The sequence below is a fragment of the Cibotium barometz genome, chromosome 18 (genome assembly GCF_041138505.1).
Source record: "Cibotium barometz isolate CiBa-2024 chromosome 18, ASM4113850v1, whole genome shotgun sequence".
Lineage (NCBI taxonomy): Eukaryota > Viridiplantae > Streptophyta > Polypodiopsida > Cyatheales > Cibotiaceae > Cibotium > Cibotium barometz.
The window spans coordinates 1,781,529-1,794,747 of record NC_141063.1 but is presented as its reverse complement, the minus strand read 5'-3'; the positions used below and the strand labels follow the sequence as shown (position 1 = coordinate 1,794,747).

Genomic DNA, 13,219 nt, shown 5'->3' with positions numbered 1-13,219 from the left:
ACACCAAGTTGGCTATAGACCTAATGAACCAACCATATGCCCATATCCCCAATGTCACATGATATTTTGGTGTATTATTTTCTTTTAAGGAAAGAGGCTTCTATTAAGCATGAAAAAAGCATACAACAATCACGGCTATAAGCCGGAATAGAATAGAATCACCCCAATATGTAAGGTGTCCTTGAGCATCATGGTGCCATGAAAGACCTGTTGGACTAGAGGAAAAGAAAATGCCATGGTCCCACTCACACATAAATACAACGCGCTTTGCTTGAGCGGAACGAGAGGATCCCTGAATACCAACTCAAGTAGCCATGAGTTTATGGATGATATCACCCCATATAGTGCTAATGCACTGACACTCAAAATATCAAAGTGAAATTCAACACCCTCCCTCAACAAAATAAGGTGTGAACTACCTCTTAGTTAGAGTCAAAAGATAGGGTTTGGTACCTATGAAAGGGTATTGTACTTGGTGGTTTATTCATCTTGTGTTATGTCCACTTTGCTCTCTCTTGTATGCTCAAGCTTCTCCTTCTCTCTCTTCTTCACACTCCGGATATTTTATCCTCCATAGCTCCATGATTGATCACCTGTGATTGCCAACGGGAGTACCTGCCAAAATACCAATCATGCCACCACGATCACAAGCCCACTCATCTACATAGAACCTCTAATCAAGTTTAAGGTTGTTACTCCTCTTGTTGGATCTCGAGAAACATAGACCCCCAAGGCTATGCCCAAACTTTGGTAGATGCCAAGTGTCTTGCCTCCTAAGAGCCAAAATCAACTCCTCCCAAGCCGAGTACTCTGTACCATAAATTGTAGCCATGCCACCTCCGAGCGTGTCCTTTGTCGACTCTAGCATGTTAAAATCTCCACCCATACACCAGAAATCCGCCTGTGGAAGGGATTGATGAACTCTACTTTTGAAGGTGGTTATGCTTGGTGCAGCGTTCGGCGCTTATATGTTTTGAAAGCCCACATAGTCTTCTCCAATCCTGATTGTCACCCACTGAGCTCGACCAGTGACAAAGGTGCTTGAGTCAACCACTGTAGGAAAAAGTTGCTCTCACTAATGCTTACTCCACCCTGTCCCAAAGGGGCCAAAAGAATGGGACCAGAAGGTGTAACTCCTGCCCTTTGCAGCGGCGGGTACGCCCCTCTGAAAGATGGTGCTCCTCAATGAAGAGGATGTCAATGGGTCCACCAACTGCTGCTATGTGAAGCTCCTCTTTGAGGTCACCACGCTCTAAAAGCATTGTGGACCCCTCAAACCCTGAATGTTCCATGAGACAATCCACATAGCTAAGATTTGTGGGAGGTGGAACTGTTGGAACTGCCCTCTAGTTGAAGAGTCTTGGGCGTGGGTTTCGATGGAGAGTTATATAGTCAGTCCTGGGGCCAACCCGCGCCAGATGAGCATGAATCCTACCCTCCATGTGGAGCCACTCTGTCCAAGCCCTGGAGTATGCATGCTCTGGACTCCACCTGTCTCGCAGTGTAAGTATCTGTAGGAGGGTGGAAGGGGTACTGTCACTGAAACATGAAGAAACACAAAAAGAAGCACCTCTAGGCTGGAGGACACCATCTCCCCTTCTTGATCTGTGTGGCCCGAGCCCTCCAACTCCATCCGAGCCAAAGGACAGGGGTAGGTAAGCACATCAGATACACAGATCATGCAAATGGTGTGTGAGCTCTATTGCTTGCTAGTGAATAGTGGCGGACACTGACTCCATGCTCCAGTCCGTCCCTAGCGTTGCACTCAAGGGGAAGGAGAAGATCATCGCGCCACTCTCTGGGGTTGAAGGTCTGGAATGATGTAACCCCACACATATACGAATGGGAGCCACCGTCTCCTCAAACATACCACCTCCTTCGATGAGAAGCCGTTGGAAGAAGTTGTAGTAAAGTGGCTGTCCCAGTACCCTTTGGGGGGGGGCGGGACGGCCCCCACCGGAGAGGCAGCGTGACTGACTGGCTCCGTGAAGTGATGGATCAAACGACGGACTGAGCTAGCTGGCTGTCTCTGCTCCGGGTCTGTCCTCGACAGTTTCCTGCATCGGGCGCAATAGTTCTTTCTTTCAGTGAGGGTCGGCCATCTCTGGTCTTCACCCTTCAGGTGGACTCCATGGCAACCCCTCCGTCATCCCCGGCCAAGGCCGCCGTTGCTTGCTTATTTTCAGAGGGGAACCTCCAGCTCTCACCTTCGACAGTATCGTCCCTCGAGGCCTCCACCCTGGTATGTAAGACTATGGGTAGCCGCCTGGCGCACGGACAACTCAGGGATCTGTTACAAGCAAGCCTTCTTGGTGTGCCTCAAAAGATCACTAATATTCATCCCTTGGGGTGTGGCTGCTACCAGGTTGAGTTTGATTCGCCTACAGCTTCGGATGCAGTCTGCAGCTGAGCCTCGTCACATTGCATGTGCCCATGCCTTCTTTGCGAGGTGGCAGCATGGCTTCGACCCAACATTTGACCTTTTGGCTGGTGTCTCAGGCTTTCTCGTGACAATCTGCTTTCCAGGTCTTAGGAAGGAACACCTTCCTCTCCTCCCGGTGATAGGCGGTGCTATTGGGAGAGTGATGGACCCCCCCCCCCCCCCCCCCCCCCCCCCCCGCATTCCCAGTTCAAATCCTCCGTAAGTAGGTGGGTGGGAGGACCACAGCACTGGTGACTCCAAGGGCCCCTCCTACACGTTGTACTGCGGAGTGTCAATCGCTTCCGATGATCAGCTTCATGAGGAGCGCCAACACCGCATATCATAATGCCTTTTCAGATTAGGAGGAGGTCTTCGATTGTAGCTATTGACATGCAATGCTAATCTTCTTTTGAAAGTAACAAATGTTAAGCCTTGGGGGGAGAAGCTCAAAACTCCACAACTTGATCCTTTTCTAATTTAATCAGGTGGTTTGTTTTTGCATTTTCTTTCAATCAAGTCTCTATGAAGCGTTGTATAGTGCATAATGTTTTAGTGAAACCATTTCAATTTGTAAACTTGTTAAATGCTTGCTTACTTCCAGTCATGATGCATGTTAAACATGTGTACTTTTTATCATTGGGATAAAGCTTAAGCGTTTGGTGGATGCTCTGTTTATACTAGTACTAAGCTTTTTCTGTATCTCACCAGGGTTTGATTCATGTAGCTCATAAGATGCCAAAAAATGCACATGCCCATTTTGTATTAGGGCTTATGTACCAGCGGTTGGGCCAGCCTGCAAAGGTAAATCCTCCACGGAAATTTTCTAATAAAATTTAATCTGTGTCAGTCATTTGCTTCTATGGCTTTCTTCTGACAAGGCATTTTTCAGGCGGCTTCTGCATTCCAAAAAGCTGGCGAGATCTTGAAGAAGGCAGAGGAAGAGCTGGGGCAAAATAGAGGTCAACTTCTGGCAGCTGTGCAGTGTCACTATGCTGTGGTACTAACTCAAGTGTCAAGCATGTATCTGAGCACTGCCGTTTTGGATCATCAGGACTGGTTTTATGACTGCATGTGTGTCTGTATTTTGGATTTTTAGAGTATGCTACAGGCCAGCGTTGTTGGTAAAGTATGCTTGGGTAGGGAATTGCAATCAAGTGAGATAGAAAGCTGGATAAAGAATTTAAAGGTAGCAGTACAAACAGATCCTGGCCATTTGTTAGTTTGGAATACCCTAGGGTTGGTACTTCTTCAGACTGGCCAAATCCAGGTAAATTACTTTGAAGAGCTATGGTAACTGTTATTTAGGTTTCTCAGCTAGTATATCTCTGATTTCATGTGTGTATTGTTGGCAGAGTGCAATCTCAATTTTCAGGTCATTGCTTTACGTGGTTCCTGACTGTCTAGATGCTCTTGCTAATCTTAGCGTTGCCTATTTGCACAGGTACTTTCTTGTTGTGTAATGCCCTTAGTTTTCTTTTTTATCAAGCTGCAGACTTCTCATTGTAAGGTGTTTTTCTTAGTGATTATATGGATGGATCTGGCAGTGTTGGTCTAGTTTTTTTTATTTTTGTTTTTATTTTTAATGTACTGATTTTTAGGTGCACATTCATTTATATCTGCTATGCAAGCAAACCATGTTTTCTGACAAGGAATTACATATTGCTACATTTGATTTTTTTTCATGGTAAGATGGATCATCATAGTCCTTGGAGGTCTTATATAGGGTTTTACCTTGGACTCCATAAAACCAGGAGAGTAAATTCAGTGCGTGCTACTAACAATTCAATCTAAAACATTTTCTAATTCCTCGTGCACATGTGCGCCCAAGTCCGGCAAACTTTTTTTACCCAATTAGAAGTTCACATTTTTGGCCAAATTCAATGCTTTGTTATCTTCAGATAATCATCCCTCAAGCTACACTGATAAATAATCAAGAGTTCCTTTTCTTAGAGAGCACCTTTGACTCTCTCAAAGATGTCAATCCTTAGTGTCACTTAACAATTGATGAAACTCATGGTCCTTGGTGCAACTGACACTGAATATTCATGCCAAGTTACGTCTTATCCACACTCCTGTTGTCCACTATGATAATTGAATGCAAGACAATTCTCTTGGCCTGTATGTAACTATACCTATCTCTAACTCCTTCCATGAGTGTCACACAAATAGCCAAAAGGTTCATTGTTTTGTGGTAAGAGACCAAGCTCTTCATATATATGGAAGCTTACCCATGATCTAATCATGTGCAACCATGACATGTCTTAGGTAGCTCGGTTCTTCAAAGCTCTAGGGTGAGGTCAATCCCCAAAAGTCTTCACAATCTCCAAAGTCTTCAAGACAGCCCTCCAAAGTCTTCAAAGTGAGTGTTCCTATGCCTTCCAAGTCTTCAAAAAAGTATTCATTGGGCGTCAAAGTGTTCTGTAATGGCCTTCAAGAAGATTCAAGAGTCTTCAAAGAACTCTCCAATGCACAAAAACAGCCCTTGACACAAGGAGTAGCTTCTTCAATCATGTAGGTTACCTTGTAAATGGTTCTTAGTTATCAACCCAGCTCCAAACTGAATGTACAGCAGTAGAGATGGTATGGTACGGCTGCAAATGGGGTTTCAGCAGGTCATACAACAGCATAACACCGGGAAGGTACCAAACTGATTGTACAGTTTATGGGCAGCTACAGATCAGACTGGACAGGTTAAGGTGCTGCAAATTTGTATTAATAGCATGGATTGGGAAGATCAGGTCGTACAGTCCACACGCAGCAGTAAGGGTAACTATCAACTGGCCACACAGCACACAATGATGGTGTAGAAGCTGGCTGTGCAGCTGAAGGGTGTGAAGGAGAAGTGATTAAACAAAAAAATGGAGATGAGATGAAGGTTGCAGCTTGAGAAACAAAAAAATGGAGATGAGATGAAGGTTGCAGCTTGATGGAGAGATGGATAAAGAGAACCAAGTGCATGTACGGAAATTGAGTGGAAGAGCTGGTCAACCTCCTCCTTGGTCTCCTACCAATCCATGCATGGCTATTTTACCAAGTGGTGGGTGGTCCCACAGATTTGTGAGCTGCCCACTGCCCACCCACATGAAGGGTGGCCCATTTAATGATGCCCACACCTCTTTAATAGGTGTCTACACTTTATTAATGGAAGGGCATCGTGTTTACTTAGTGTTGGCCATCGGAATTACAAGTTGTCTATCCTGTTTTTAATGTAGTGTGTGTACCCTACCATGTACACATCAACAATAAAACCTTGATAATAATCAAGGGGTTGGGTTTTACACTTACCATGCGGAAAACCCATAAGACTCACTTATCAGGTCTCAAACAGGTTCAAGCACATGAGCTCACGGGGGTCCCTGGGCTTCCCTGGACCTGTGGACATACTTTAAAATCTAGACACACTGGAAAACAATTTCATGCATGCAGATCATTTCTAGGAAGACATGCTTAATGGTAATGCATCGACAATCTCCGCTTGTACTCCATCAAATTTAGAAGCAAGGCGTTTGACATCCCCTGGCTTCTAGATAGGGCATCCGCCAGGTGCAACTCTTTGCCGAGGGTCGGGATCATCACATGACCTACAAATCTCTCTGACCTCATGTGAAATCTCTGCATTCGGATAGAGAGAATCGTGGATACGGGCACGGAGGGATGCCATTTGAGTCCCCGGTTCCTGAGGCGCAAAACAACTGGGCAATGATCTGACTTGGTGGTGCGGCGTGCCAGTCATGATAGCAATGGTGCCTCCCCTCTCCAGACCTCAACCAGCCACATAAAATCTATCCAATCATGCAAAGTTACATCCGTCCCCGCTGTTGCGGAGTAAAATGAAGAGTTAGGCCTCCTTTTGTAGTCATCCTCTGTCCAATATTCCCTGCCATAGAAGGAGAGTGTGAATTTGTCCCATGAGGCTGTCTACAAGGCGTGTGTGTTCTACTCTCACAGCCACCCTTTTTGTTGGAGTGCTGCTCAACCATGTTGAAATCCCCTCCAACTATCCGATGATCTACCTGGAGGTTTGTGATGGTGTCCCAAAAGGCACCCTTTCACCTCTCACATTAGGTGCATAAATCTTGAAGATGCCCGATTTCTGATCCTCATGCATGACCATAATCCACTACGCTCTTGCAGGTATGATAATACCATATCTAATAACATGAGGCATAAGTGACACTGCAACAGAAATGCACATCTACCCAGGACCAATAAGTGTAGCCAGAAAGAATCTTACCTATTTTACCACACAAGGTGTATCCAATTTGTGCAAGTGCGCATCCATAGTTCCATGTGTAACTGCAGGATGGAGCTCATTTTTCACAAGGAACTTCCTATTGCGGGTGGGAAGCCCTGCATTTTCCATGAGGCAATCCTTATGGTAAAGATGTGGTTTTGACCCTGGACCTAAGCAAACACTTAGTTGGCGTCTTTGCCCGCCTCTCATAATGCTGAAGGAGGGGTAATCACTTTGCACCGTCTTTGCATGTGTGTGCAATACATGCCGCCTTGCAAGGCATCGTTATCATGCTTTACATCCTGCAAAGCCTCATGAGATGCGACATGTCCTGGACCCTACACATAATCCCCCATGCCATGTACATCCTGCATACTGTCCAACCCCAGCAGGGAGGACTCAACAAAGTCATTTTGGCCTGACGCATCATCCTTCTATGAAGATGACTCAGCAACCTCATCACTCTGACCCAGTACATCATCCTGGGGACAATGTCCGCGGAGGCAGTGGCCACGTGGGCGGTAGAGGTCAGTGAGGCAGCAGGGATAAGGGGCACATGTAGGACCCGCCCAAAAGTTGACCCAATGGCCTCCAGCATCAGCCAGTACGTGTGTGGAAGACCTGGGAATCTGAGTGTAAGAGGAACTTCTTCAACAAGGTTGAAATAGCTGGTGTAGGGTGGATCTCCCTCGCGCCCAATGGGAATGGGCTGCCCTTCAACACCTCTGAGGCTGCGTCCTCAGCATCGAAGTCCACTTGGAAGAAACCCCTCCCAACCAACCTAACATCTTTGAAGTGGAGTGCGAAGTCAGAAGGCAACATTGCAAGTGCCCAACCACGGGCCTGGAGATGGGACGGATGTGAGCCAAAGATTTTGGCAATGATGGGTCGTTATCTTGGTACCTTTTTCGATCTCAGCGAAAAGGGTTGCAAGCTCGGCTTCTGTAAAATTTATATGGTTCGCCCAGCTTGTGGAGGATGATTAGCCATGATGCTAATCTGATAGAAAAAGGCCGACTTGAATCCTGATGGAAAGTGTTCCGTGCCGAAGACTGCAGGAGAGGAGGGATAGAAGCAGGGAAGGCAGAAGGAAAGGGTGGGCAGCGGGGCAAGCAGCAGAGGAGGGCGGGCAGCGAGCAGCAGTGGAAAGGGCAACATGGGCTGCAGAGGGGGGGGGCAGCACAGGCAGTAGGGAAGCACGGGCAGCAAAGAAGCGTGGGCAGCAGAGAAGAGAGGTGTGGACAGCAGAGGCAGGGGCAGCGAAGTGGCAGAGAGGGATGCAGGAGAGGAGAGGACCGGAGAAAAGTTTAAGCCTCCAATGTTGGACCCATAGTTGCAATGAAAGACATTTGTAGCCCAGCTGGGATACAAAACTTTTAAACATACGACACTTCAAAAAAAAAAGTACCTACCATCAGCTCTCTACAACTTGCTCGTGCTCATTTCTGCACCAAATCTGCCCACCCCAACCTGCTTGGGACTCATGCATCGTGATTTTGTGGCTGGCACAATCTATCTTTGCTGATTTTGTCTGATTTTTGGAGAAAATCAAATTTTGAAATTGGGGATCTTTTGCCAGGTTGCCCCATTTGTCCTTGCCAGGCTGCTCCATCTGTACGGTGTGTGATTTTACACGTCTTTAAGGCATGTTCTGTGATTTTATGTTATCAAGCATAAAATAAGGTGGGTTCTGGAACTTTTTGGGACTTGTACCCCCCCCCCCCCCCCTTTGTGGGTGTGGACATGATTGAATGGGCCACCCTCCATGTGGGTGGGCAGCCCACAAATCTATGTGATGCCACCAACCACTTGACAAAATAGCCATGCATGGGTTGGCGGAAGCCCAAGGAGGAGGTTAACCAGCTCTTGTACACATTTTTGGTCCAAGCACTAGGTTCTCTTGATCCATCTCTCCAGCGTGGGCTGCCGACTTCATCTCCATCATTTTTATTCAAGTGCTTCCCCTTCACACCCTTCAGCTGCACGGTCAGTTTCTACCCCATCATCTCTACTGTGTGGCCAGTTGATAGTATTTTACTGCTTCTGATGGACTGCATGACCTGATCTACTGTGCATCCAGTTGATAGTATTTTTATGTCATGGCCAGATTTGCAGCACCTTAAGCTGTCCAGCATGATGCGCGGCTGCCCATAATTAGTGCAACCAGTTTGGTGTTGTGCTGCTGTACTAGCTGTACATTCAGTTTGAAGCTGTTTTAATAACTATCAAGTCATTTGGGAAGTACCTCAAGGGCTGTTCTTGTGCATTGGACATTCTTTGGAGACTCTTGAAACTTCTTCAAAGCCTTTGGAGGGCGCCTTGAATGCCAGTGAATACTTTTTTGAAGACTTGGAAGGCTTTGGAACATTCATATGAAGACTTTGAAGACTTTGGGGGACTAGCTTGAGGTCTTTGAAGATTGTGAAGACTTTTAGGGGGCAACCTTACCCTAGATCTTTGGAGAACTAAGCTATCCGTGCTGAAGAGGAGTTTGCCCAAGGCCAAATACACTTGTGACTTAGAGTTTTGAAGAACCGGGTTGCCCGTTTGGCAAGTCCGTGAGAGCTTGAGGAGAACCAGAGCATCATTTAGATGGAGACTTCCTCCACCTACATGATGGAGAGAGCTGGAGACTTCTTCCATCTCTCTCCATCATGTAGATGGAGAGAGACTTCCTCTTGACTCAGATACGGCTGTGATGAGGACTCCCTTGCCCGGTAGTTAGCCCATTAAATATCCAAGTGGAACTGCTTCATCGACATTCTTGTCTATTCTTTCATTGCAAGGTTGAGAGATGGAGAGTTCTTCCATCAGAGAGACTTCCTCTTGACTCAGATGCACCTGTGATGAGAACTCCCTTACCTGGTAGTTCGGCCATGGAATATCCAAGTGGAACTGCTTCATCGACATTCTTGTCTATTCTTTCATTGCAAGATCTCCAACATGTAGATGGAGAGACTTCCTTTTGACTCAGATACGCCTGTGATTAGGACTCCCTTGCTCGGTAGTTAGCCCATGAAATATCCAAGGGGATCGTCCTTTTTTTTTTTCCGGGAAAAAGATCTTTCAATTAGTTAAAGAGAAAACAGCCACAAAGGGCTAAGTACAACCACGATGGGCTAGATACAAACTTGCCTCATATAAGGGCGGGAAACAAGTGATCAAAGGGGAAGAGATGCTTCTCCTCTGGTTGGCCGCCCTGTGAGGAAAAGGCTATCTCATACAAGGGGGGGGGGGACAACCACACAGGTGGTCTGTAATGCCAAATGGGGTCACCACCTTTATCTGTGAGGAAAGGGCCAGGCCTCCAAAGTCTCAAGAAGGCTTCCCGCCGCTTTCGCATGCGATCAGAACCTCCCTGCAGCTTCCCCCACTGACCGTGGAGGGTGTGAATGATATCAAGCCATATGCTCCTGATAGTCTTAGTTGGTGGAGTGTGGGTACCCTCGATGGCCTCGCTGCATCTAGCACGCCAGATGTGCCAGGATTCTATGCTACTACAAATCTCCCATCTCTGGCATGAGCTTGGACTGGTATTGCTGCAATAGAATGGTGGGAGACCTGAAGGGCTAGTCCTCCCCCATCCTCCTCATGAGTCCACACAGGTGGTCTGTAATGCCAAATGGGGTCACCACCTTTATCTGTGAGGAAAGGGCCAGGCCTCCAAAGTCTCAAGAAGGCTTCCCGCCGCTTCCGCATGCGATCAGAACCTCCCTGCAGCTTCCCCCACTGACCGTGGAGGGTGTGAATGATATCAAGCCATATGCTCCTGATAGTCTTAGTTGGCGGAGTGTGGGTACCCTCGATGGCCTCGCTGCATCTAGCACGCCAGATGTGCCAGGCTGCTATGCTACTACAAATCTCCCATCTCTGGCATGAGCTTGGTTGGTGGGGCTGTGACTGGTATTGCCACCAATAGAATGGTGGGAGACCTGAAGGGCTAGTCCTCCCCCATCCTCCTCATGAGTCCTGACCACTCTAGCCTCGGTGGCCCAAGCGATAGTACCCCAAGTGATGATCCGAGTCGATGCCCTGTCCATAGCGAAGATGTGGGGAATCCGCTGCCAAATCTGCTGAGCCTTCGGGCAATCCCAAAGGCAATGTTGCTCAGACTCCTGGGGGTGGCCGGTAGCCGCACCTCGGGCAAGCTGATGACTGACCTCCAACTGCTAGCCGAGTACTAACCGCCAAACTCCTATGTGCCATTAGCCAAAGAAAGAGAGTGATCTTCCTCGGCCGAAAGCTGTCCCAAAGCCTCTTCCAGAAATCTGAAAGGAAGCGCTGTGATAGGCCTTGAAAGTTGAGATTGCCAGTGTGTTGCTACTGCTGGTGTGCCATCTATCTCCGACATCTGGATCTTGTGGCCAAGCCATGCTATATATGCAAAGAAGGGGGCATCCGGAGTCTCCTCTTGATTTGTGGGATCATGCCAAGTCCACTCTCTCTGGTCCCACTGCAACCGCGTGAGAGGTTGGCACTCCCAAATCCATAGCCGCTATAGTCTCTCCCTGGCCACTTTGGTCGGTGTTAGATCTATGTGCCATTCCCGTGCCCGAAAACCAATCACCCTCACCCTCTGCAAGGTGTAGCCTCTGAAATCGTCCAAGGGGTGCTCTGATCTCTCGAGTCTGCCATGGGATCCAATAGAAAAAGTGAGCAGACCACTGTCCTCATCTACTTCATGGACCGCCACGAGGATATCATGTCTGGTAAACATGCCTAGCCACATGGGGAGGGGGGGGGGGGTCGGACTCTGGAATAGGAGTCAACCACTTTTGAGGAATAGCCGAGTCAATGTCGATGTTGAGACTGTCTCTACCTTGGATCCTTGTCAGGCCTCTCTCTTGCTCCTCCTGAGGTAACTATTTGTGTGCAATCCAATCTCTGAGAGACCTGGCTGGTCCCATGCTCAAGGCGCCCTAGGATATATGCAGTCGGCGGGCCCCTAGCATGTGGCCACTGGGTAAACGGATCAGGAGGTTCTATAGTAAGGTTGCCGAAGCTACTCATTTGAGGCAACTGGAACAATCTGTCTGAGGGCTGGCCTAAGATGATCCCAAGCACGAAGTAGACTGGCTGCGAATTCGTCCTCAAAGGCTGTGCTAAAAACATGGGCTCACATCTCTATGAAGATCCATCTAGTACTTTGTGGCCACAGGCCGGGCCCCCAAGGCTCGGAGTGCGGGCTGAAATCTAGGCCAAGAGGAAATCCTTCCAAGGCTCACCACCGGGTAGGAGTCCTCTAACAATCAACTTGCCCAGTAGGGCACAACTTTGTATAGCGGGATCGATGAGGTCAAGCCCTCCTCTGCTATGTGGCTGAATGATCACTCTCCATGCCACCTTGGCCTTGGCTGGCCTCCCATCACTTCCAGCCCACAAGAAGTTCCGGATCAATCGCTGTACCTCGCCAATACATGCCCGAGAAAAGGACCAGCGCGAAGTGATGTACCACATCGTGGCAAGCAGTACCTGGTTCGCCACCACCACTTTGCCGGCTAAGAATAGCCTCTCCGAGCTCCAATATAAAAGCTTTTTCCGAATACTCAAAAGAAGTGGATCGAGCTGCTGCTTGGGAGATATATCAATGCCAACCTGGCAACCGAGGAAGTGGCCTGGAGTGCCCCTCGGGATCCACTGGAAAGCCTCAACTGGTTGCCAAGTCGGGGCGGGTGTTGACCCTACCCAAAAACCACTTCTTGTGCCAGTTGATCTGCGCTCTTGGTGCACGGCACAAAATCTCAATCGCCTCCGCGAATCTCTGGAGATTCCCAAAGTCTCCTGCAAGGTAGGTTGCTATGTCATCTGCAAACTCTGAGTCCATGAGCTCCTCCTGCATGCGGAGGGGAAGGCGCAATCCCTGAAGTCCGGTCTCCTGTGCGGAGAGAAAACTACTCATGGCCTTGGCGACAAGTAGGAAGGGGTACGGTGCCAGAGGACAGCCCTGTCGAACTGAGAGAGAAACGGGGAATCTGTCACCTCGGGCTCCTTGAATGAGAACCTGGCTGTGTGATGCTGAATAAAGTCCTGAGACTCGATGAATCCACTCCATGGGGAATCCCAGCCGGCTCATTGTGCCCTCGAGAAAGCTCCAATCCACCCTGTCATAAGCTTTCTCAAAGTTTAGGAGTAGCACAATGAGGAGACCCATCACCCTTCTAGGGACGGCCTATAAGATTTTGGCCAAGGCCATCAGCAACAAGAGACTTCCGCCTTCTCTCCCAGACTTGAGCCACGACACTCAGACTGGTTTTGTTTAGGATCGGAGCATTCAAGCCCCAAAGGGGAACTACTTCATCGACATTTTTGTCTATTCTTTCATTGCAAGGTTTTAACTCAAAATCTCGTGATCCGGTGATCACACACAAGCTTGTTCTACATCTAGTCCTCTGATGGGAATGGGGATTGGTCCACTTTGACGCCTAGTGTGGTGTTGTTGGTGCTAGTTTTGTGGTGTTTCATTTTATGGTAATTGGTTCAGTCTCCAAGATCCATGCACCTGTGTTACATTGGTATCAAGCCTAGGCTTCCCTCTTTTGGTGGAAGACGGTCCTATCTCATGA

The 13,219-nt window shown here is 48.1% G+C and overlaps 1 protein-coding gene across 2 annotated transcripts in view; it reads left to right on the top strand.

Annotated features, from left to right (window-relative positions):
• The window catches only part of LOC147628818 (tetratricopeptide repeat (TPR)-containing protein), an 86,213-nt gene that overhangs the window by 16,046 nt on the left and 56,948 nt on the right, over nt 1-13,219 (top strand). For both annotated transcript variants that reach the window (XM_086811973.1, XM_086811974.1), the window contains exons 3-6: nt 3,131-3,223; nt 3,312-3,419; nt 3,519-3,689; nt 3,775-3,863. In XM_086811973.1, coding sequence (XP_086668099.1) covers nt 3,131-3,223; nt 3,312-3,419; nt 3,519-3,689; nt 3,775-3,863 — 461 coding nt within the window. The remainder of the gene's footprint in view (nt 1-3,130; nt 3,224-3,311; nt 3,420-3,518; nt 3,690-3,774; nt 3,864-13,219) is intronic.